The following is a 24,098-nucleotide window of genomic DNA, read 5'->3' on the forward strand; positions in this document are numbered from 1 at the left end:
CTGACTTCCCACAACCCATATTAGGTTTTCTCTGCATTCTCTAAAGTTAAGAATGATTTACTCATCTCTTACATGTATGTAATACATCTCATGGACACAGAAGTCAGCTACAGGCTGTTCACATAGCTCCTAATGTACAAAGGTTCTTTTGCTAACACGTTTGTATTCTAGAGGATGCTACGTGAGAATACTGCTTACCTGGTAAAACAAAACTGTGAATTTAGACATGCACTCCTCTGAGCAAAAATCCTCCATTTTCCCCGCAAAGTGATTCTGAACCAGTTTGGGGGAAGTCTGTAAACAGTAACTGCACATTTTACAGTGGTTTCCCCAGCGCTTAGCCAAGTCATGTTTATAGAGCAGTTTACAACCTAAAAGAAGAGAAAAGAGCAAGAAAACAAAAGCATCCTTCAATATCCAAATGACATTTGCGCGGCACTCCTTGTTTTTGTATTTCATTATGTTTGTAATAATTTGTTGAAACATACCATTAAAATGTAAAGTGTGAACAAAGTTCTGCATTTCTAAATCTAAAAAATTGTTTTCTATCATAAAATGATTAGATTTCTCTTAGTATCACCAATACTTTTAAGGCAAAACACTTCCGACTTGATTTGTCTGAGATACAGTCTTGCCCTTTCTTACCTTCGCTACAGAATGTCTTATCTACGCCTGAGAACCGCACTGTCTCCTTGATAATTTTCTCAATTTTGCAGTATTCACACATTGCCATTATACTGCTCCTCTTCTTATATTCATCACAGCAGGTCTTCCCACAAAACTGGAACATTTTACCCTGCAACGCAGCCAGAATGTTTTGGTTTCAATATTTCACATCCCAGATAATACATTTTTAATTGTTAATAAAAACTCAGAAGCATATTTATGCCCTTGGAAATCAGTAACAGACAGCACTAGTGAATAAGTCTCCCCATTTAGCTTTATAACAAAGACAGCACAATTTTCTGCAGAAAGCCCTCACCAATGTGCTTTGTCCTGGAAATAAAAGGATCATCCCTGGGACCAAGAATCAGGAATGTGCTTAACGAGCCAGGCAATCATAGGGTTTGGTTTTTTGGAGGTTTTTTTTTTCTGTTTTTAAGATCAAAGAGCTAGGGTCAGTATTAATTTTGATAATGCTTAAATGATATCAAAATCAGTTCCATATTCCTCCATAGTGGGTCATAGTAAGCAACAGAGCAGTACTGACAGACTATTGCATATAAGCTACAATTCCTTGGGTTTCTGTTGAGAAATACGAGCTTGAAAAGCCCTAATCTTTATTACCTTGTAGTCAAGCAGTTCTGGTTTGGTTGCAAACAATCTGTTACAGTGCTGACACCTGAGTTTTACAACAGGGCGGGCAAAAGTGACTTGCTGGGACTGGGCAGCCAGCCTCTGTAGACCAGCTGCAGCTGAACTGCTCATGGAGCTGGGGGACACAGTCGAGGTGGTGCCACCTGCCGATACCGTTGCCCCCGAGGGAATGCTTACAATGATTTGACCTTGCGACAGAGGTACCACTGAGGAGTTCATTCCTGCAGGCTTGTTGAACAAATTCTGCAGGAAAGCAAATTGAGGAAGAGACTTTATTTTACACTATCACATATTTTACCCAACACCCCAGATATTTACACCGTCAATTTATTATTCTATTAATTCAGCTAAGAAGAAATCCTAGATGTCACACCTGAAAAGCTACTACACAATTGTAGCTGCAAAAATTGCGTATGCTCCCATCTGACATAGCCAAGTGATACTGAGGGTTTGCTGAAGTTTTACAGCTGTTGCATTGAACTTGAACACCTGAGGGTGAAACAGAGAAGAAAAAGTGATTTATGCAACATCAAGTTGTACTGCAGATAATTTTGCACTGTGCATACAAAACCAGAGAATCTGAATGACAAGCCAAGGTACACAGAGAGGCCCAAGACAAAGTTTCTACAGATTCAGAAGCAGACACTGCAGCTGCGGTGCCTGTTGCTTGCCAGATCCTTTTAATTAATCTCCCAGTATCCCTAGGATGTCAGTAAGCATTTTTCTATTTTACAAGAAAAATAGCTGAGAATATGTTTGCCTAGCTCAATGCAACGTCAGGCAGGGGTAACTAAGCTAATCACCCTGGAGAACAGGGGCAGATGGTCACAGCGGTGGTATGGTGTAAGTCCACAGAAGTGGATTTGTCTAGCTGGGAGACCCACCAGCTGCACTTGCAAGAGGAGAAAATACATTAAGGTTTATTATCATGTTTAAGCTCTCTAAAAACAAAGCTGAAATGGCTGTACTGTCACTGTTATGTTTATCTATGGTAGAAAGTCCTTATGTTCCCATCTCAGCACCTGCCTTTAAAAAAAAGCCACTTCCCACCCCCCCCCAAAAAAGAGTATCAGCCTTAACTTTCAAGACAAATTAAGTCTGGATATGAGCTACGTGAAATTATGCTTCTAAAGAAGTAAAAGGATGAACTTACCTGCAGAAGAAACAATTTTTACTCTATAGGCTGACAAGCAGTTAACAGAGCAAAAGAGTTCAGTTTTTCCCAAGTTATTTGTGTTCTCTATCATCTCGGCTGAAGATCTCAAACATTTACACAGTGTGCAAGGTGTAATTTTAGCTGACTTCTGTGGAGACAGGGGAATCCGTCATTCATTTGACAATTAGTATTTTTATTAACCTGAAAATTAATCACTAACATATAAAACATGTATAAAAGTGACCGCCAGTGCACTTGAAACAGCACTTATTTTACAGCTGTATTATTTATGATGCAGATATATCTGAGTTCTCCAGTACACTTGCTATATTCACACTTTGACCATCTGAGGCTTGGGCTATCTCTCACTCAAGGTAAGTGCTACCTTTGCAGGCTAGTTTAAACAGTACCCAGGCTGTCAGGGCAACGGCCTCCAAGTGCAAACACTACTACATGTTGTAACAGCACGTATCAAGCACCTGGGATCAGACAACTTCAACATTTTTGCTGAGAAGCAACATTTTGCTTATGATTTTTAATACATCATCTATGTATGTAAGGAATACTCCCATTTAACAGAAGAGAAAACAAGAAATGGAGAGAAGGGGGTTCCTCTCACCCACAAAACCCCAGAAACTATCAGAATGTATCTGACAATTGAGTTGAATGCTTTTCAAAAATCAATAAAAAATAGATAAGACTTATAAGGTTTGAACATACTGTATTTTCAGGAAGACTAACATATATGAGGTTTTGAGATGAGATGCAAAAGCAGCATGAAATCCCCCTCCTTTCCAGATTATTTAATTTAATTTCCAGATTCGTTTCAGAGGACAACTAACGTTGTAGGTAATTTTCCGGATGAAATACTTTTACCAGACTTTTTTTTTTTAATTCATTAGGTCTCTCCAGGCCTAAGTGGCCTGAATAATGGGGCAGCAGAGTCAAGTCACAAAATGAAGCCATGCTATCTTATCAGAGGGCAATTTTTCCTAAAGTAATTGCATTAAAATAAGTCAGTCAAAAATAATTGAGCTATTACAATAAATTAAGGTTCTCTCAATTGCTCATCTCTTTAAGAGGCCCCATTATAATAAAAAAAAATATTAAAAATCTAAAAATGAAAATCAAAACTATCAACTAATTATTACTTTTCCTCTCCACTTAATTCAAATGCTACAATTTAATAGAGAATACTCAAACAGGGAGAGCATCTCAAAGGCGCAGTGGACTGCTGCTGAGTGGTCCCACTGTGTCTTCTCTCACACTGGAATACTCTGGTAGCCGGATCAGTGGTAAGAGAAACACAGCAACATGTTTGGGCAAAGATTAACCAGCAAATGGCAAAAGGAGTTATCTTAGACCAAGACAGTAACTGAAATAATCAACTAATAAAATCAGTGTTTCTTAAAACACTCAAAATCTAATCAAAGACATATTTTTATATTCTGTCAAAATATACCTGCTTGTATGCTGTCACACACGATGAACTGCAGAACTTTTTTGACTGTCCCTCTATTTGAAGCATGTGACATTGGCCAGAGCCACTGTAGCAGTATCCTCCGCAATTCTCACAGCAGTTCATGGTCAAGTTGTTGGCTGAGCGGAACTTGGAGAAGCAGGCATCGCTGCAGAGCTTGTGTACAACGTTCTGGTAATTCACTTCGTGTCTAATCTGGAAGAAAAGAAAGAATATATAACAAGAACAGAAAGAATATGTATGTTCGTCTCTGAGACAGCAAGTTGTCCCGATGTAAAGGGAATTCAAACGAAAAAGAAGTTTGCAATTACCACTGCATTCTTCTGGCACATGCTGCACTTGGTTGAAATGCTGTTAGTATGAATAGTAACAACAGGTTTCCTTTTCAGTTCATACGTAGAAAGACAAGACTGGCTGCAGAAATCCTTACTGGCGTTTGTATTGTCAAACTGGGCAGTGATTACATCCTTTGGATTTAGAATGTCTCTATGGAAAAAAGAAAAACAAACAAACAGACCAAGAATTAATGTTGGTTTCATGTCAACTTGCTGTCCTTTCTTTTTTCTGCAGACTAAACATTCTCTAGAAGAGGGTGGATTCATTTAATTCAAAGCTTTTCTTTTTGCTGATTTAAGTACCTGACTTCATTTTTCTTTTCCTCTTAGGAAAATAGTTAAGAAGTACAATTCTCAAGTAGATATTTTGTGAAACATTTCCTACCTGGACTTAGGAGTGGCCTATAAATACATCAGGTTGTATCACTAAATCTTTTCAAAAGGAACTGGGAAAAGATAGCTGGTTTGCACAGTCTTTACTAAAAAAATTTAGAAAGCAGGGTATGTGGAATAATTCCCTTTAACAATGAAAATACCCATCATAATGGGGGAGAGGATACAAGGGAGAAACAGAAGGTCACAATTTCTAATCACCGTCTAGTTCAGTTCAAAACGGTCTGACTCGTAACTCTCCACTTCTTATCTGTCATCTATAGTTCTGTTTATTTGTTGCTGGATTTAACAAACTGAACTCTCTCCTTATTTTTCTCTCTTGAAACAGTCATTTACAGAAAAGTTTCAGTCAAAAAACTAGCAGGAAATATTTATATAATTTTCTTGGTTGGAAGGACATCTCCTTCCCACTTGTCTTGTCAGAGGTAAACCATTTTTCAACAGAATAAATACAAATGACAGCCAAGACTGCTAAACTTCATTACAAGGCCTTTTCACACTGAGACAGCGAGTGAAAAGAATAATTAATTGAAGTCTCAAGTTTAAGTTCAGTTGACCTTGTAAAACTGAAAGTAATAAATCTGTTGTTGAAGAAATGATGAACAAAGCAGCATTCCTTTTGCAAAGTAACTTTCGTAACTAAAAATAATACGTATGAATAATTCTCCTCTATAAACAGACCGTAGCACAGTCTGCAAACTTATTTATTTGCCTCAAGTTAATGATATAGTAATATGACATCTTAAAGAGCCAGCCACAAAGGTCTCCTTTTGCTAATTTGGACATAATAATACAAATGAACACAAAATTTTAATAATTAAATTTTTTTTCAGAGCTGAAGATTCAGGCCTGTGTTTCACTGTGGAAAATGTGGATCTTTTCTAAAGAATTTTTTCCAGGCAGGCTCACAAAAGCAAACCTCGCCTTTCCACTGTAGGCCTAGGCAGAATGTAACTGATTTGGGTGCTGAAACCCCCAACTACCTAAAAACCACAATTCTTAATAAATTTAATCTCTCTACATCTTATAAAAGCAGTAGTGACATATTTTGAAGACCTAAGTCCTACAGAAATCAAAGCTCACAGAACGGAGCCAGACTGGAAAGTTAAATTTTTTTTAGAATCTAAGGAAATATCCTGCCTCGAATATATTAACTTACCCATGTTTTAGTTCATTTTAGGGATTCAGTAAATCTATTTTCATCTAGAAGAAATAATACATAAAATATTTTTTGAAAATGTACTCTTGTTAGTGGTTTTGAGAGTGCAACATTTTAAAAGGGCAGGAAACTGTAGCACCTTTTGAAATATAGTTTTTTGTATTTGGCTCATTTAAATAAAAAAAGACAAGATGCACACTTCCCAACAGAGGCTTTTAAATCTCTGTGTATGTAAAATCCAATTAACAAAATGGAACTGAAAGCCAACAGACCAATTAACAAGTAACACTATCGGCCACGACTTTTTGAAGGGAAGCGTAACAGAAACGGGCATTACAGAAGCAGCGTGTTCCATAAAAAGAGACCTGAAGCCTTCCATTATCTGCTTGAATATCAATTATTACTAGAACAAATTAAAACTCTGTCCTACTTTGAGCAGCTTGAGCAGGTTTTCTTGGTAGGAGCTGGTGGGCGAGAAGCTGGAACGGTGTATCCAGTGAGGCACAGTGTGGAGCAGAAGAGCTGGGTCGAGCCTTTCCTCTGGTATGCAGTTTGCCCCTTCTGCAGGATTTTTTTACAGCCAGAGCAGGAAACCCGAACAGCTGCGGTTGGAACTGAAGGAAGCATTTTACTCATGCCAGAGGATGCCACAGCAGGCTGGAAACCTGATGACAGCTGTGGAGCTAAAAAAAAACCCACAGAGAAAACACAGAGTAACTGTTATATATGTACTACACATAATTCACTTGCGTGCAGGGGGGCAAGCACAAAGCTTATGACTTCATTTGGGTTGTCAGGGTCTAAGGGAGAATTAAATACACGTCCTGGTTTTCTGCACAGTAGCTTGTTTCAACTACTCTTAAAGACTGCGAATGCACTTGTGACACCCCTTTCACATTCAATGTTCCTATGCCTCAAAAATACAATTATTTTATAATCTCTGTCTCTAAAACAAACTAGTTCTTTATTCCTACTGGGGTGAGACATAGTAAACAAAATGCAGAATAACCTGCGAGACTATTTGCAAAGGTGACACATTTTACAGGTTTAAATAAAGTTAGTCTTGCCTATTCCTTACCAAGAGGACTGCCACTGACTGAAAATACAGCACTGATTTTCAGCTCCCCTTCCTGAGATTTTGGCTGTTGGCCGTACTCCTAAAACAAGGGAAAGGAAAAGGAGAACAAATACACACATGTAATAACAGGTTACATGATTTCCATTCTTTAATAATGCTGTATCGAATCTTAAGGCAGAGTGAGTCTCCTAAGCCTGCTCCAAAGGCCAGGTTTACAGGTGTTGCTGTATGAGCACCACACACAGAACTGCTCAGAGGTTCACAGCGAACTACAACCAAGGGTGTCGTGCAGGAATGGAAAAGCGTGGCTGCCTGGGGCCTTCCCCTTCCAGCTGTACTCCAAGACACCTCAGAATTCGGCCAGACAAAGCTTAAAAGAAATCTGTTTTTCACTCACATAAACTTAAAAAAAAGCCCATCTCTAAGGGCTTTGCAGTCCTTGCCCCTATTCTGTGAAACAAGCTTTATCTTCACATTCATAGATGATAGCAATGAAATAGAGACTGGGACCTAGGTGGTCAGGAGCACTCTGCACTTAACCATGAGTTAAGTACCTGGGACTAGCCTAAGGTGAAGCTTTGCAACAGATTTAAGCTGGCACCACTAGAGCCAGACCATCACAGTCCCTGCTCAGACTGGCTTCAGTGAGAGGGGAATAACCTCACGCTCTCTACAGGACAAGAAAATCCCCACGGACAGTTGCTTATGGAATAGCTGCCACACTATAAATTACTAGCTTACTCCACAGCAGCTATTCATACTTTGACACCATGCTTCCTGCCCGTGCTCTCCCTAGAAGTCTGAACCATAAAGCAGCTTGTAATACTCTACATGTAAATCTTAATAGGCTGAAAAGCATAATCTCTTGGAACTACAGAGATGATAAGATTTAACCTACTTACAGTCATTTGAGAGCAGTGAGGGCATGACGCCGTGTTATGACTGAGCTAAATTCACAGTTGCTGCCTGGCTGCCAGGTAAGCCAATTCAAAACCACTAAGCAAAATTAAGCTCTTGCTTCTCAGTGGCAGCGAACTTCTCCCTCAGCTTAAGCCATCTCCTAAAATCACACGCTAACATCCACATAATACATGCTTGAACTTAACACTTCTCTTACTGCTGTGGGAAAATCACCAGTTTCTATACTAGGACAATCAAGCTATTTCTCAACAGGTTTCCCAGGAGAACAGGCAATGGTATTTGTTCATCACGTGAGGTATCAGACAGAAGCACTCAAATCTCAAGTAAGAGAAGCTTGTAAGCTGTGTACGGCCATGCCATGATGACGGGTTTTAAAGCACCATGGTTTTTTTAATATTACAATTTAAAAACCTAGTTATCTGTGGAAATACAGTTCTTTCAGCATTTCACTTGCAGTTTTATCCTTAGTCAATACTAGTAAGAGAAATGGAGGCAAATCCTGACATCAACTGTGCATGATCAAGCATAGTTTCACAGCAGTGTAACAGTGTGGAAAGCCAAGAGCCTTCAGCTCCCACTATCGGTTACAGCAAGAAATGCTCTTATCTTTCAGGATGCATGAAAAAACAACCCCCACCCCATTAATTCCAATCTAAAGCAAAACAAAATGAACCTTCATCAGTTCTCATACTTTTCCAGTACCAGGCAGAGTTGATAATTACAGGATTTTACTCCAGGAATTAACATTTTGAAGAATACGATATTTGATATTTAAACTCTTCAAGTCTTCACTTTTACTTATTAATATGATCCTGGATAACCACAGACATCTTGCATTGCATTCCACACAAATCCACACAGCAGATGCCATCTTGGGAGGACAAAAGAACAGATTTAACTAACCTACACATGGTTTGACATTATATATGCTCAAGGAAAAATAAAACCAAACAATCTCATGGACACTGAACAAATCAGAAGGGCGGTGAAATGTGAATAGTTTCAAATACTTAGTTTACTTCTTTATTTTATTAATCCAAGAGTATTATCGGAAAAGAAGAAAAAATGTTGGGAAGACAGGCCCAGAGAGAAGAGGAGGTTTAGCAGAAGTACACAGAATGATGCTAGAAAAACTAATGCCTGCACAAGAACACCAGCACTGTAGTGTCGATGCAAGTGGGATGAATCACCTTGGGAAGCTTCGCACACCTTCAATGCATGTGAAGTTTGGCGTGTAACCCAAGTATTAGCAGTGGGGAGACAGGAATTGCAACACAGATCATCTCCCTGGTGTCACACGGCAAACCAGTGGCAAAGAGACCAGGCAGAGCTCAGCAATCCCTGCCCCAGCACGGCTCAAGCCACAGGTCAGACCTTCTCCATTTTGCAATTATTGAACTTTTACCTTTATCATCACAAAAAATGTCAGTCTCAAATGAGAAAGTCACTTAAAGACATGCTTAAACTGACTTCACTGACGTGTACATATTTAAATATTTTGCTAAGGTAAGATCTCTATGTGTTAATTTAGAACAAGAACAAACAATGAACCACTGCGCTCACGAAGATAACCTTTGAGAGGGAAGCAGCAGGAACGGCACTGTTTCAGCTACACAGCTCTACCTGTGACAACTCACAAAATACTCAGAAAAACATGATTGACATTTTATTTCCTAGTGAGACCAAGTTGAGCTAAAGTGTCTATATTACCACAGATGTAATAATGAAAGTTTTAGAGCACTTTGCTTTGTCTCTAACTGAAAAGCAAAACATTTTCAGTGACATGGTAACATGACATCAAAAAGTTGGGGGTCTGGGTTTCACGGTAGTATAAGAGGGAAAAATCCTTCTACTAAACTATGTTCTTCAAGCTAAATTTCGGTCAACAAACCAAATAAATTGCTGAACTTATGTCCAGCCTATGCGGTCAGCTGTCAGACCAAAATGAGAAATGCAATGGGAAACTTACCTCGGAATTATGAGGTTCATCTTTAATTTTGTCTAATAGTCCCTGCTGTGGGGCCATAGCTTTATCATATTCGTCATCCAAAGGCTCCTCCTTAATTCTAATATTTGGTGCAAAGGAATTCCCCAGCTCTTGTCCAATAGATTCCTTACTAGAAAATAGGTAGCTAGACTCCTGAAACAATAATATGAAAAAGAATTCACCCTCCTGCATCTGCCATTAGGAGTTGGGCTGCTGCCAAGGGGAGTTTCTGTTGCAGACCAAGAGAAATGGGTCCTGCCACTGGAAGGTGGGAGAAAGGATGGGCAGCAGCTGCTGCCTCTACCTCCCTGCAGCACCCTCTGTCATCCCACCCCCAATCCTTTTCACTCCTCTGGACAAAGCAGAAGCCACCCAGCTCTCTAAGTTGGTTGTCAGTAGGGGCATTCGGCTGTTTGGGGCAGTGTTTCCTGTTGATACAGCTGTTCCCTGTCTCATCTGGAAAAAAGGCAGCAGGACAGATGGATGCATCCAGGTCTAGATTCGGCTCACCAGTCAGTCAGACCATGCTGAACATGAAAGTGGCTACCAAAAGAATCCTCAATCCAAAGAGGGGGTCACCAAAATTTTACAAAATTATATGCACTAAGTAGCAAAGATGTCTAAGAGACAGAAGACCAGTTTTCTTGATACTCAAATTTACACTCAAATACAAAATACGAATTTTGAATTATTCCAGTATATCGCTGCACTTGCAAAAGTGTTTGAAAGATCTATAGCTTACCCTGAAGTTAGTTTCTGGAGTTTGTGGCGCTAACTGCGTCCGTAATGTTTCTTCTACTTGATTATGAACTGAGGAAAACATATACATTAAATATAAATGAATACAGATTCCAATGCATTTCCTTTAAAACTATCTAGTGTCTCATACTGATCCCCAACCCCACAGTCTGACAGCACCTCAGAAGTATTAAACTGGTCCCTTGCTCCTCCCTGCACATAAGACGGTAATCCTTAAAGAGAGCTGACATTTTTTTATTATTCTATTGGGTCATTATTTTCCCATTCCAGCAAAATGGTTATAAAATTCTGAGGCAAACTGTTCATTCAGAATTTTCTCCACCCCAGTGAGCTCTGTGAGGCTGCACAGCTTTCAGCCACAATCTTATAACTGTAGGTATTTACAATTTTCTGAAATATGTTTTTTGCACAGAAATATTCTTCAATTGATTTCTACCTGAAGGTAAAAGTAAAGAGACATCTTTAACTCTTCTTTATTTTAAAAACATCCTGGGAAGTCAAAACCAAGTGTGCGGGCAGCAAGACTACTGGTGACTGTCAGGCTCCCTCAAATGAGAAATGGATTACAGGCATCTTTGGTTCTCTCCATGTTGGCTGGACAAAGGCCAAGACACAAGTATCTGAGGAAGAAGGAGAGCAGTCTCCCAGGAAAAGAGGATCTCAAGTTACTCTCTGGCTTACTTCCTACAGACACTAATACATTTCTAGCAAGCCTTCCCATGATGCTACTATCAAATCCATACTGCTTTAAACACAGGTACATTAATGACAAATTGGTACTTTGCTCAAAAAAATCTTTCCTGGCCACCAACTTAACCTAAACTTCATCATCTTTTCTTTTGAGGAGTTCCAAGGTCTATAAAAAAGTGAGAAAAAAGAAAAGGAATCTTGAACTGTCACCCAGCTTGGTCTAGTAAACCACAACAACAAAGGATATGTTGAGGCTTTGAAAAAGCCGTGGAGGATGAGACCCCTCCCTAACACTGCCAGGCCCTTTTGCAAATCCTAGTCCCAATACAGAGTACATTGAATTGCAGGGTGCTTTATAAAGTGCTTCCTTACATACAGCTATGCTTATTCTCTTCAATAAGATGATGTTTTTAATAACTAGCCCTATTGCTAATTGCTGTCTAGTCCTTCCTCTTTGCTGGGTAGCCAGGTCTACGATGTCAACAGTTACCTGCTTTGTCAAGAAAACTGCTTTTCAATCTAGAATCCATATCTTTAGGGATTTTTTCCAACCGTTTTTCACGTTCTTGAAAATGTCCTTCTCTATTCTTGTCCTTTGCTGAAAAAGTCTCTTTGCCATTATCTCTTGTTATGCTAAAATCTTTTCGAATTGATTTAAATACAGGGCCCTGCTCAAATGGTGAAGTGAGATCCTTCTGGATTGCATTTTGAATCTGAATTTCTTTTTCACTGTCCAGTTCATGTTCTGTAACTCTCTTGCCCTCTTCCAGATGGTCTTCATCATGAATCACTGAAGAAAGAGTGTCTTTTGGAGTGAAATTTTGATCATCATCATTGTCGCTCCCAACAACAGGTATGCCTGCAAGATCCCCAGCGTTCAGAAAATAATCCTCATCATCCAGCAGTGAGTTTTCAGATCCCGTTCGATTCTGTATTCCGTAAGATATGCTGTCGAGGGCAGGTGTCAAGTTGTGGTCAGTGTCCTCAGACATTTCCGCATCCAGGATTTCACCACCTACGGAAAAAAAAAACATAAACAGTCAGAAAATTCACCAACTTTATGTGTAACAAAGGACGAGTTAAGTGTCCTTTGCTAATCTGTCTGATGCTGCAATTCCTTGAATACTCTAAGCCCTCTTGGGCCAACATTACTGATAAAACATTGCTGACATAAGAAACAGTTCTGTCCCACTCACCACACAGTGAAGCAGAAGCTGAACTGAGTAAAATTAACCAAAGAAAAAAACACTAACTTTAATTCATCTAATCTGTAACACTTTTGGAGAAGGCAATGCAGGGAGGGAAGGAGTAGCAAGGGCTAGGAAAGGGCAAGATAGTCTTTTTCAGCAGCAGTGATACTTCTAAGAAATGTTTTGTTGAACTATGGCCTTATATAAATAAATAAAAATACTTACATTTTTCTGTAATATCAAATACCGCATCAGATTTATCTTCAAACTGTAAAAAGGAAAGCACTAGATCATTATCTTGGTCAGCTGCCACGTACTTTGCTAAAAAGTATCCGATCAAAACCAAAACCAACAAGAAGGATCACAATTCCTCCTCCTTCCTTTCTTGCCCCAAGCAGTTACATTACTGAGGAGTCACATTTACCCTAACGAGTTCAGAAGTACACAGAAAAAGCACACAATGAAAATTTAGAGTTACTGTTGCTTCCCAGAGAAGGTGGAGGAGAGAGGGGAGGGAAGGGAATGTCAAAATTCTCACTGCTACATGAGATACTTGTACCAGGTCAAGATCACAGATTCTGCCCTCTTTGACGCTCTACGAGCCTTCATTTTCTCTGAATGTTATAAATGGAAAAACAGCAGCATATGCAGCTTCCACCGGCGTGGGCTGCACAGATCCAAAGCTTTCATCTCTCTAACAGGGCCGGTCCCCTTCCCAGGAACAGTGAAATGCAAAGCTTAACTTCCTAACAGCGACGAGACAACGAGGGTCAGTATGAGCACAACCACGGAGGAACCAGATGATGACTCTGAGTGCTGTACAAAACATCAGTTTTCATTAAACATTCTCTGACAGACACTAAAGTTGACGGCATGCTTGAATGCTGTCTGAAGAAGTGTGTGCACTCAGCATAATTAAAGTTTCTGCCTAAAAGATAACAGCAATTCATTTAAGTCACCTCTCCTTTCTCTACGTCTCCAGCTCTACGCTTTCTTTTCTGGTAGATCCTGCTCACACTTCAATTCTTAAGCCATCTTAAGGAAAGTAATGGGATTTGATAGCAAAGGGATGATCTCTAATTTCATTTAACTCAAGTCCTTTAGTTGATAAATCCGATATTCCACAGGACTGTGATGGGAACTACCAGTTTAGTAGCAGCCAGCTCTGGGAAAGGATGACCACATATTGTCCCAGGGTTCACCTGATGGCACAATGTCCATCAGACTCTTTCCAATACCACTTGCAGGTCTACAAAGACAAGTTAGCTCCTTCAGCTTAATTTGACACACATGAAGAGTGAGAACCTGTCCAGCACTGTGAACATCAAGACAATTTGATACTGCACAAAAACTTTCCAGCTTCTCTGAGCAGATAGTTGAGGCTGGAAAAGTGAAATACGAAACCAAAAGAAAAAAAAAAGTTACACTTTTCCACAAGGCTGATGCAGGTCTATTCACTGTAATTATCTAGAGGAAAAAAGAGTAAGGAAACACCTTGCAGGAAGGTTTGCAAGCCCTGAGTCCTGTTACTGCTATAACGACCCCAGGAGTGTCTCCAGAGATGCAAGTTTAATGTTGATCTAGAAGTCCATTTACAGTCAACTGAGTTTACACTAGTGTAAAACTAATCCCCATAAATATTGGGTATACTCAGTGCCAATACCAGATGCTGAGGACAAGGATAGAGGTGGTGTACTGTTTTTATGGAAGAACAGAAAAAGGAACTTGTTGCCTTTTGATAATAATACCAGAGTATGAAGCCTTGGGAGGCAAAACCAATAGCCTATGCCCTTTTCTCCACGCTGACCTTGATCCTTTTCTTGCTTCCTGTCAGTAATGCTCTTTCTTCTCCAGAAAAGTCTCAGACAATCTGCTGGTAGGGCAAAAGGAGTTTTCAGTTGAGATAACTGATCTCAACTTTAGATTACATCATCCTTTTCTCAAAGCAGGTTTATATCAAAGTAGTTCTTTAACTCTTTGGAGATCCAGAGTACCTCTGGGCAAGTATTCTAGCTTCTACCACAATCCTGGTTACCTCATACATCCAAACTCTAGGTATTCCTCCTCCTCTGGTGAGAACAAACCTTTTAATGATAGGTGACAAAACCAGAAATGCTGTTATTAGGAAAAGAACACATTCTGCAGTCTGGACCTCTCTGTTTCGTTCAAAGAAATGACAACATGCAAGTTAGCACAAGGGGCCACCTGCAAGAGCTATTAGGGACTACCGTAAATATTTTGGACAAGTTGGAAAACATTTACTATCTACCTGGAAGAAATCAAGACACTTCCCAACCACAAGGTCATCCTAGAAAAAAAAAAAAGCCTATTTTGTTTCTTTTCTCTTTCTTTTGTGAGGCTATCAAACAAGAGATCATCTTGAATATTTTCTTCCTTTGAAAGGTTTTAGGATACAGAGGAAGATCTGTGTCTGTGGTCAAAAGCTTCCATTGGAAATATTTATAAAACAGGAACTTCAGCATCTGGTAATACGAGCAGTCCTATCTCAGCCACCATCTAGTTCCTGATGGTGAACAGCATCAGAACTCCCACATGGTGCAGAGAGGAAACTAGGGGAAGTGTTTGTATGCTTGTGTGTGTGGATACATATGTATCTACACACACATAAATATATATATATCTCCCCAATAAATTACTCATTCTGTAACAGTCTATAGCTGGACTATGCCCTGAAATGAGGGCTCATATACTTTTTTTTCTGAATTCATGTGGGGTATTCTCTCAATTATATACACTTCTATTCCCTTCCTGAATCCTATAACAATCTTGTTTAATGCCATCTCAGGAGGAAATTTTGTGTATCAATAGTTACATAAAAGTATATCACCTTAAACAGTCATAGAAGTTGGCTTTCACTGGATTATGGTCTTGTATGACACAGAACTGTAAGCAATAATGCCCAAATTACTATTTCTACATTATTCTATTACATTTCTGCAAGGCAGTTCCCTCTCTCACCACTCCTCATACCTTCTCCTTTGATTAGTCGTCATCCACTCTTAATTCCCTTTATTTCTTCAGCTCAGACTTTTTTTAAGATTTGGTGATTAGTGGAACAAAAGTACTCTAGAGGCAAACACGAAACTGATTCATCAGATGGCATTTCCTGGGGGTCACTCTGGACAGATCTAAGAAGAGGCACCTCAGTACCCCAGATTAAGTCCCAGTTAGCTACAGAATGGAACGTATCGGGAACAGAAATTTTTCCATTAAAATACTCTAGGCTTCAACTCCCCAACACAGTCCTCAAAACGTACTTCCAGTTTTAAAACAAAACTCAAGAACATAATATTTTAAAACACCTTCATTTAACCACTTTGGCTAATGTTTTGCCAGAGAATAACTTAATGATATTTAGTGCTTTTAAGTAGCGAGCATTCCCTAAGAGTTTAAGACAGAGCAGTTTAAGTTTGATATTAGCAAAATTAAATGTTTTAGGATATGTCTTTCTTAGTGACTCTGTCTCATCAGCTAGCGCTGTAGACAAAGCAATGCTCTGCCTAATCAGGTTGTAATAAATAAATTACAACCTGAATACAGAATAAGAATACAGAAATGGTCACAAAATTAAGTATTCCTGGAAGCAATGTGTTTTGCTTTAAATTAGCTACTCTTTACATAAAGACAGTTCTGCTTTTTTAAAAAAAAAAATCTACTGTCACTATTTTTTTATAATTGTATATTAGACTGTAGGAAAACAGTGTTACATCCTCAGTACTAACCTGTCTTTGCTTGGAGCGGGTGACAGAAGGACACTGTTTACACTTTAATACAATGTGCTAATTTGAAATAACTAAAATCCTGTTCAATACTTTAACAGCATCCAAAGTTGCCATAGCACCCATAAATCAAACAATTAATAGATTATTATTGTGCAATATAAAGAGAGAATCTGCCTAGGGCTACAACCTTGTTTTGTACGCAAAATAGAGAATTTCTTTAAAAAAATAAACAAAGTTAACAACTTTACACACACAGGCACATATCTTTCTAGCAAGCCTTTTGAAGTTTGATCCTAGGTTTTACTGCATCCACAAGCAAACTGTGGAAAGGAAGCAGATGTCAAGAAAACTGCAATTAGAAATAGTCAGAGATGATTCTCAATTTCTGTCTGTACAGTTTCCTTGTGCCTATCCACACAGCACAACCCCCCACTTCAGAAATCATTAAACTAAGGAAGACACAATTTAAAAAAAAAAAGTAATTTAAATTGTAATCGCTATTCCTGAAGCAGGTGCGGTGAGCTCAGGAAGCATCCCCTGACCTTTTACACATGACATCCCTGGAAGGGATGCCGGGCAGCCAGCCAACCGCGCCGCACTCTGCTACGGCAAAACTCCGCGGCACGGGCAGAATTACGCAGCGGGTCTCTCCCGGAGCTGCTTCCCACCGAGACACGGACAGACCTACCGACTCGTACCTGCGGAGCACCTGGGGAGGGAAGAGCAGAGGGTAACAAAGAGCCAGCCTGCTGCAGATACCTGCTACAGGAAAAGAACCGCTGCGGCAGGAAGAGAACCCGGCGGGGTCAGGCGAGCCATAGAGCTGGGCGCGCGGTGCCGGGCCTGCAGAGCCCCCTAGCCCCGGCTCCGCGCCGGACAGCGGCACCGGCTCCCCACCGGACAGGGCACCGGACAGACCCACGTTGGGTCTTCGTAGGTGAGCGGGTTCAGAGCCGCGCATGGGAGAGCCTGAGCTTGGCAGGTTTTGCGAGGTGCGTCCTTGAGGCTTCCCTGGGCATCTGAGCCACGCTCAAGGCTTCAAAAGATCATTTTTAATGACTATGCTGTCCAAGGGTAATGCCAATCATCTACAAAAGGCAAATCCCAATCATCTACACATGTAAAAAGACAAAGGCAGGCGTTTTACAGTTTCTTGTGGCTCCCTACCTTTCTGGTCAGGAACCATGGTTTTACCTCGCATCTCACTTACTGATGTATCTTTGATTTTTAAGCTTCAGGAAAGAAGATTTAGGCACAAGCCGCTGCCGTTCCATTTGTGCATTTTCAGAATTCTGAGTGATTCACCAGAAATCACAGGGAGCGGTTCAGCACGGAAGTGTATCGCCCCTTCCCGTCCCCAGGTTTTTACGACATTCCTGACTTTTCTGAATATTCACAGGCCAGTTCCAAACAAAGCCCCTGTCAACCTTATGGTTTCCACATCCACCAAACACACACACACCAGCTGCGTACTGTTACCAGCCTATGTGGGGCCAAGTAGATGAGTCTGTCAAACACACAGAATGTTACAGCGTGCCTTACTTCTTCTGAATGATCGGTGGCTTTAATCTATAGCTACAAAAACCAGAGGGGGACCCGAGCCCTTCTCCCACCCGCCCACAAAACCATGGATTTGAGCAGGAAGCAGCTCCACACGGGAAGGCTTCACCTTGCAACGGCTTTTGCAAAGACACCAGAGTTTGACGTGCTGATCTGGAGCCTGCTAGACGTGTGGGCTTTGCAAGTTGAGAAACACACACAGGCACAAAACACACATCAAGCAAACAAACCAAGACATCCACAATAAAGGTTTTCTTTTAAAAACAAACTTCTCCCCTCAAAACCTCACCCCTGGCTATGCACTGAACTTCCCTATTGCTGGTTAAGACACTACAAACAACTGTCGATGCTGGGATTTCGGTTACACTAAATCTGTAAGTGAGCTGAAATAAGGAAAATTCCTATTTCTCACAGTATAAGTCAAAAAAACTAAACTGAAGTTACACGGATGTAAAAAACACCAAAATCAGAGCAGGGTCCATATCATAACAATGTATGTTTCTGCTGTGAGACTCAGAAATTATTCCAAACCAAGTACTTCAGTTCAGTTACGTATTTTAGCATCCCACAAGACAGACAGCATTTCCCAGATTACAAACGTGTACTTTTGGCCAAAGCTTTCACAAGTACAGCTATTCTGAGATTATGTTCTGCAAAGCGTGCAATCCTCTTAATTCCACTTAACTCAGAAGCTGAGTAGCTCATTAAGAGAGAGCCATCACCATGTCTTTCAAGGGAAAGCCAGTCCATCTAATACAACTAAGAAGCAATGAGGGTAACAATCTGGGGTGGAGGACCAGTACTGTAACCTCAGAAAGATCCCTGTACTCAATGTCTCCCCCAAGAGGATAATTAACCATGTTAGTAATTGCTTGCTACTAGTTATGTTACTAACAGGGGAAAAAATATCCCTTTAAATTAATCTTTAAATAAAGTGAAACATGTATAAAACCTAAGTCGTCTGCTTTTCGTTATAATTTGTCTGCAAATAAGAAGCCTACAAGATGGCTTTGCATGCAAATTGGGAAAATTTACACATGTAGCACCTTCTGTGTGTTGATAAACACAGCAGGGATTATCAGCCCTCCTTCACAGAATGGTTTATATGTTAATAGGCCCACACTGGTGAATCATCTCATCTACCATTAGGTACTGCAAGTCTTTCCCCTTCTTGTAAGACTTCGGTGCCAACAACAACAATTGGTGGTGAAAACTGGAGAGCCTGTATGTATATTCAGTTCCATTTCAGTATTTCTGTCCTTAAAGAAAGAAAAGCAACAATGTGATCTACTTTATTCTTCAAAGTACCTTCCTAACTCAGGCTTCCTTTCTGCCTGTTCCACTTCCCTTCCACATTCCTGTACAGTTCGATGATTTTCTCCTCTCCTGTTCTTATAAAAACTGGTATTTCTCTATGTCAGGTGGCTACAATTCCAGTCCCATTTGTAGCTGTTGCCCTGGTTGGCTTCTACTTTTACTTTTCCTATGAAGAAGTCATCTAAAGGGAAAAGGACTAAACGTAATATTTAAGTTTTGCGTTTGTTACCAAAAATATGGTGTAATAAACTTTGGTTATAATGATAATTATCATATATTTTTTACTAAAAACTTCAAAGGTATTAGACACAACACACTTTAAAACTATCTAATGTATATGTAAGCCCTTTAATACTTCAAGCTACTTTTTAAAATTAAACAGATAGATTAAAGCAGACAGCAAATATGGTAACCAAGACTAAATACATTACCATCATTCTTCACTCAGTATTTGCAAAGGACAGAATACAGCATGTACTTTCTGGATCAGCACCGGTTCGGTAAAGCAAAGTTACAATCTTTTAAACTCCTTATTTCCCTTGAAATTTCTGAGTAGCACTTTCAGAGTCAGAGTTAAAGGAAAAGAGTATGGCAACACAGGTCACCTGCTCTAGCTCATGAGGTTAGCACCAAGCTGCAGCCTGCTTGACGCTTGCATCAGTCTCCCTTTGCCTGATATGGTTCAAGAGCAGCTCGTTACAGCACATTTCAATCTCAACTGTGGCTTTTGCTTCAGCCTGGTATTAGCTTCTAGAAATAAAGTAACTGCTCCTGGGATCAGCAACACGCAAAGCTTAGTTTGTCACGGCCTCACACCTACAGCATTCATGAAACATTGCGGGACCTTTCCAATAACGGAGTTCATTCTCGCCTCAAGTTATTTTCCCAGATTGGCTCTTGTTCACTCCCTTCGTTATGTTACCACTGGACAACTAATTAAAAAAAAAAAACAACTTTGCAGGTGTACTCTACCCATCTCCCTCTTTTGCCCCTGTGGAACCACAATTTTTTCCTATTAAAGAACATAAGGCAGAACACAGGCCAAGATGACAGACACTGAGAGCCCACGCGATTCTGCTAACGTGCCCTTGATGAAATATTCTCTGCTGAAGAAGCCTTATTTTGAAGAGTTCAGATGATCGCAGAGAATAAGTGTTAGGGGCAAAAGCAGGAGTGAGGTACAAGAGCACTGCTGTTACGCCGTTACGGCACTTATAAAATGGAGGATGGAAATCATCTGAACAGAGTCAGCCATTGACAGAAAACCTTGAAGAAAATTCACTAGATAAAACTTGCTACAAGACTTGTTTAGGTAAAGGCCAACATGAATTGGAACGTCTGGAAGGAATGATGAGATACAACAGTCATTAAATGAGTGAAAAGTTGAGATAACCTCTTCAAGAACATTGGGAGTGATTTCAGAATTAATTTCCGCTACCCTAATCATGCGATGGGCCTTGAAGTGGGCATAAAGAGCTTATTTAACTTTTCTGTATTTTATACAAGGTGAGGAGTCCTAATGTAAAAGACTGAGATCCATTAAGCTTATTTTTAGAAGGTGAATTCAAAGACTATCATTGAGAGGTGCACAAGCCTTTGCAGAGAAATGTGCTCATCATCTTTGTACCATTCAAGAGTAGTTCAGTGACAAAACTTTCCAAATGAGATTATCTCCTTCAATTTTTAATTAAAGCCATGCAAAATTAAAAATCTTTTGCAAACAGCTGTTTTATTCATGTAGACACCCAGGTGTTCACCTATTCACACCAAATTAACTTGCAAGGGCCCAAGTGTCGAATTTCAGTAGTTAGGAGTGTACACCCCAAACTGTCCTGTCTAGTTCAATGGGTTGACAGAGCATTGTCATAAATAAATGATCACTCTAGCCAAAATATAAACTGCTCAGGACAACGACATTATATACAAATTAAAGTTGAAGTGCCACAAATATTTTGATAAACTAAATAAAAAAACATACAAGCAGACACCTTTCAAGTTCATCTTGATATAATTTACTAACTATGAAAAGTTAAATATGTTGATGTATTTTCCTTAGAAAACACAACAGTTTTGATTCTGGGTAGAAATTAACCTTCTCTAAATTGACGATTTTTGCCATAAGAACTTTTCAGATACCATTAAAAATGTAAATTAGACGAACTCCTATGTCAGTCTTACCCTGGGAAAAACTTTATTTTTCAGTTTGTTGCCCATTATCGTGGATTGAGCTAAAAGATGGCAACTGCTTATCAGTGGGTTTTGCAAAATGCCAGTTTCGGTGTATGTGCTTCTGGAATAATATTTGCAAAAGATTCTGATATTGAAAAGAGCAATTCTGAATGCACCGGCACTTGCTAAGTTCCTCCCTGAAGAAATTATTAAATCAGCCTTTATTTTTTCCAAATGAAGGAACAGAATGTTTTATAAGAAATGCTCATCATTCCTTAGGCACAGGGTTTGGAAGAGTCCATCATTTTAGACCATTCCTGTAGAATGGGAACTAGACCACTATGGGGAAGAGAAATGGGATATGTAGGTTTTCCAAGACCTCATTAATTCTGGCTTTAATGGAAGACATACAAGTGTGCCGTATTTATGGTGTGCTATTTTCATTTTTCACAGGTTCCATCAGTCATTCAAGCAGCCAGGAAGGATTCACTTCTCCCCACGTTCCTCAAGAACATCTTGATGCATAAACTGGTTTTGGGATGGGGCAGGGAGATGAGGAAATTCACCTCAGACTTTGAAGATTACAGACTGATACAACGCAGTACACTGGTGCTACTACTTATTTTAAAATCTCACAGGAGTCTTTCTGGCACAGTTAAGATTAACCTCACTGTCAGACTTGGGACCAGGAAGGTATTCTCCTTCAAGCTAGACTGGCAAGTTGTATTTCCTCTTTCCTTACTAACTCGCCTGAGGCAACTGCCACTTGCCTGGATCATCCCTAAATTTTACCAAACGAGTTCTCTGCTTCTGCAGAACACAGAATGTTGTCAATGCCAACAGCACGAGAGGCTTTCCATAATGTACAGGGACATGTGGAGCAATAACTGATGGAGACTTCTGGACTTACCACCTAGTGGGTGATTAGTCAACTGATAGAGAAATTATTGTTCCCAAGACCAGTGAAGATGATACTAACTTGATGGTACTTTTTTGTTATTCCTTAGCAGATAATTGGCAAGCTTAAGAAGAAAAAGGCAATAATCTTTTTTCTTTTGTTGGTAATACCAGTTAACTTGACAGATAAATTGAGCATACGAAGGTGATGAGCATGAAGAGACCACTAGACACTAGGACAGAGACTGCACAACCTCTCTGAGCCATCTGTTCCAATGCTTGACCGTCCTTATGGTGTAGAAGTATTTTCTTACACCCACTAACATTTCAACTACTGGGAATGAAGTTTAATTTAAGATTTCTTAAGTTATTATCTTACATGCAGCCATATCCCTTTAAACTTCTTGCAGATAGCCAGAATCTCGATCCCCCAGAGACTTACACATTCATGTAATATCTGTGAGCAATTCTGCAAAATTCTTTTGAGTTTGCTCATAAATAAGTGCAAGTGTCTGACAGGCATGGGTCTACAACAATTCAGTGATGATGTTCATTTCCATAACTGCAGAGCAGCCAAACAACATCTGTGCAACTCCTCCAGTTAGACCCTGATGGTCAACTGTTCTGTTTAGAAACAATTAGTTTCACCGCAATCACAAGCTTCATCTTTCCTGAAATAAATTCAGCAAATTAAACTTCTCTCACATATAGGAAAGGAAAACTTGAGCTAGTGTTCTTGTTTTTCTCAAGGCTGGAGAATGGGAAAACTTCTTCATCTTCGGGAAAAGGGAAGTGGACAGCTCAGAGTCTTGTAGTGGATTATGGACCCTTCCACACAACTTCAAATGTGACTTAATCTCATTCCTATCAGAAAACTTTCAATCAAAAGTTGCATGCACGCAGGAAAGAGGATGCGACTTGGTGTACGGTTATTTTGAGTACTGCTGATAAAGTTATTCTCCCTCAGTTACTTCACGTGCTAGAAGGTGTGGGCAACGAAGAACCTTCCATTGGTTTAAAAGACGAAGTATTTCTTCAAGTAGACGAGTACGCCCAGTGTACTTACAGACCAAGGAGTAGCATGGCTAATGGTACTCACACAATGGCTGCAGCCTGAGTACCTAAGAACTGGATCAAACTGCCATCTTGACTCACTACGGCTTGACACGGACAATTGAAATAAATTTTAAGAAAGCAGCAAGAACATTGTGTTTTAAACAAGGAGACCGACGGTGATGACGGACCCTTGTTAGCTGTATGATTATTATTTAAGTGATGCCGAGATGCTCATGAAAATGACGCCTGGTCACTCTCCTTAAGGAGAGCTGAGAGACAACTAAAGGAACCGCGAGAGGCAGCGTGGCTCAGGGGCCAGCGGGGACAGCGCTGCTCGCCGGCCTGCGGGGAGCGGGCGGCCGCGACACACCGGCCGGGGGCCGCCCGTCCCCGGGCCGGAGGGGGCCCCGCAGGGACGCCGGGTCCGGCCGCTCGGAGCCTGGGGAGGCTGCCGGTCCCCGGGCCCGCCTGTCAGGGCCCTGGACAGCGGCGGGACCGCGGCGCCTCGCACGCCGCATCCCCGCGGCCCCCTCCCGCCCCGCCCCCGCCCCCTGACCCCTCCCCTTTGACCTCTGCTCGGGCCCCCCACTCACCCTGGCGCGGGGGCCGGGCCCCTCCTCCTTGGCCTCCGCCATGTTGCGCCCCCCCTCAGCTGTCCCAGCCCGGGGCGAGGGGCCGGGGGTCACTCCCTCTCGGCCTTCCCCCTCCTCCGGGGGGCGCCGGGGGGAGGGTCCGCGGGGCGCCGGGGCCGGCCCCGCGCCGTGCTGCGGCGGGAGGGGGCTGGCGCGGGGTCCGGCGGCTCCCTGCGGGCGGCGGCGGGGTCGGACCCGCCAGGCCGCGAGCCCTCTTAAAGCTGCAACGACAAGCCCAGCGCGGGGCCCCAGCGCGCAT

General features: G+C 40.9%; 1 protein-coding gene across 4 annotated transcripts in view; it reads right to left on the bottom strand.

The window, feature by feature from the left end:
• Positions 1-23,951, bottom strand: part of LOC137673295 (zinc finger MYM-type protein 4-like) — a 45,197-nt gene extending 21,246 nt beyond the window's left edge. For 2 of the 4 annotated variants that reach the window (XM_068418015.1, XM_068418018.1), the window contains exons 1-14: positions 23,801-23,951; positions 12,691-12,733; positions 11,766-12,290; positions 10,569-10,636; positions 9,809-9,979; positions 6,919-6,997; positions 6,271-6,523; positions 4,265-4,439; positions 3,936-4,148; positions 2,471-2,621; positions 1,691-1,806; positions 1,288-1,560; positions 646-796; positions 199-371 (exon numbers count right to left, since the gene is read on the bottom strand). In XM_068418015.1, the coding sequence (XP_068274116.1) occupies positions 199-371; positions 646-796; positions 1,288-1,560; positions 1,691-1,806; positions 2,471-2,621; positions 3,936-4,148; positions 4,265-4,439; positions 6,271-6,523; positions 6,919-6,997; positions 9,809-9,979; positions 10,569-10,636; positions 11,766-12,290; positions 12,691-12,733; positions 23,801-23,842 (2,433 nt within the window). In that variant the 5' untranslated portion in view covers positions 23,843-23,951. The remainder of the gene's footprint in view (positions 1-198; positions 372-645; positions 797-1,287; positions 1,561-1,690; positions 1,807-2,470; positions 2,622-3,935; positions 4,149-4,264; positions 4,440-6,270; positions 6,524-6,918; positions 6,998-9,808; positions 9,980-10,568; positions 10,637-11,765; positions 12,291-12,690; positions 12,734-23,800) is intronic. The other 2 variants (XM_068418016.1, XM_068418017.1) reach the window with 2 other exon arrangements.
• Positions 23,952-24,098: the final 147 nt, after the last annotated feature.

Source organism: Nyctibius grandis, chromosome 24 (genome assembly GCF_013368605.1).
Source record: "Nyctibius grandis isolate bNycGra1 chromosome 24, bNycGra1.pri, whole genome shotgun sequence".
Lineage (NCBI taxonomy): Eukaryota > Metazoa > Chordata > Aves > Nyctibiiformes > Nyctibiidae > Nyctibius > Nyctibius grandis.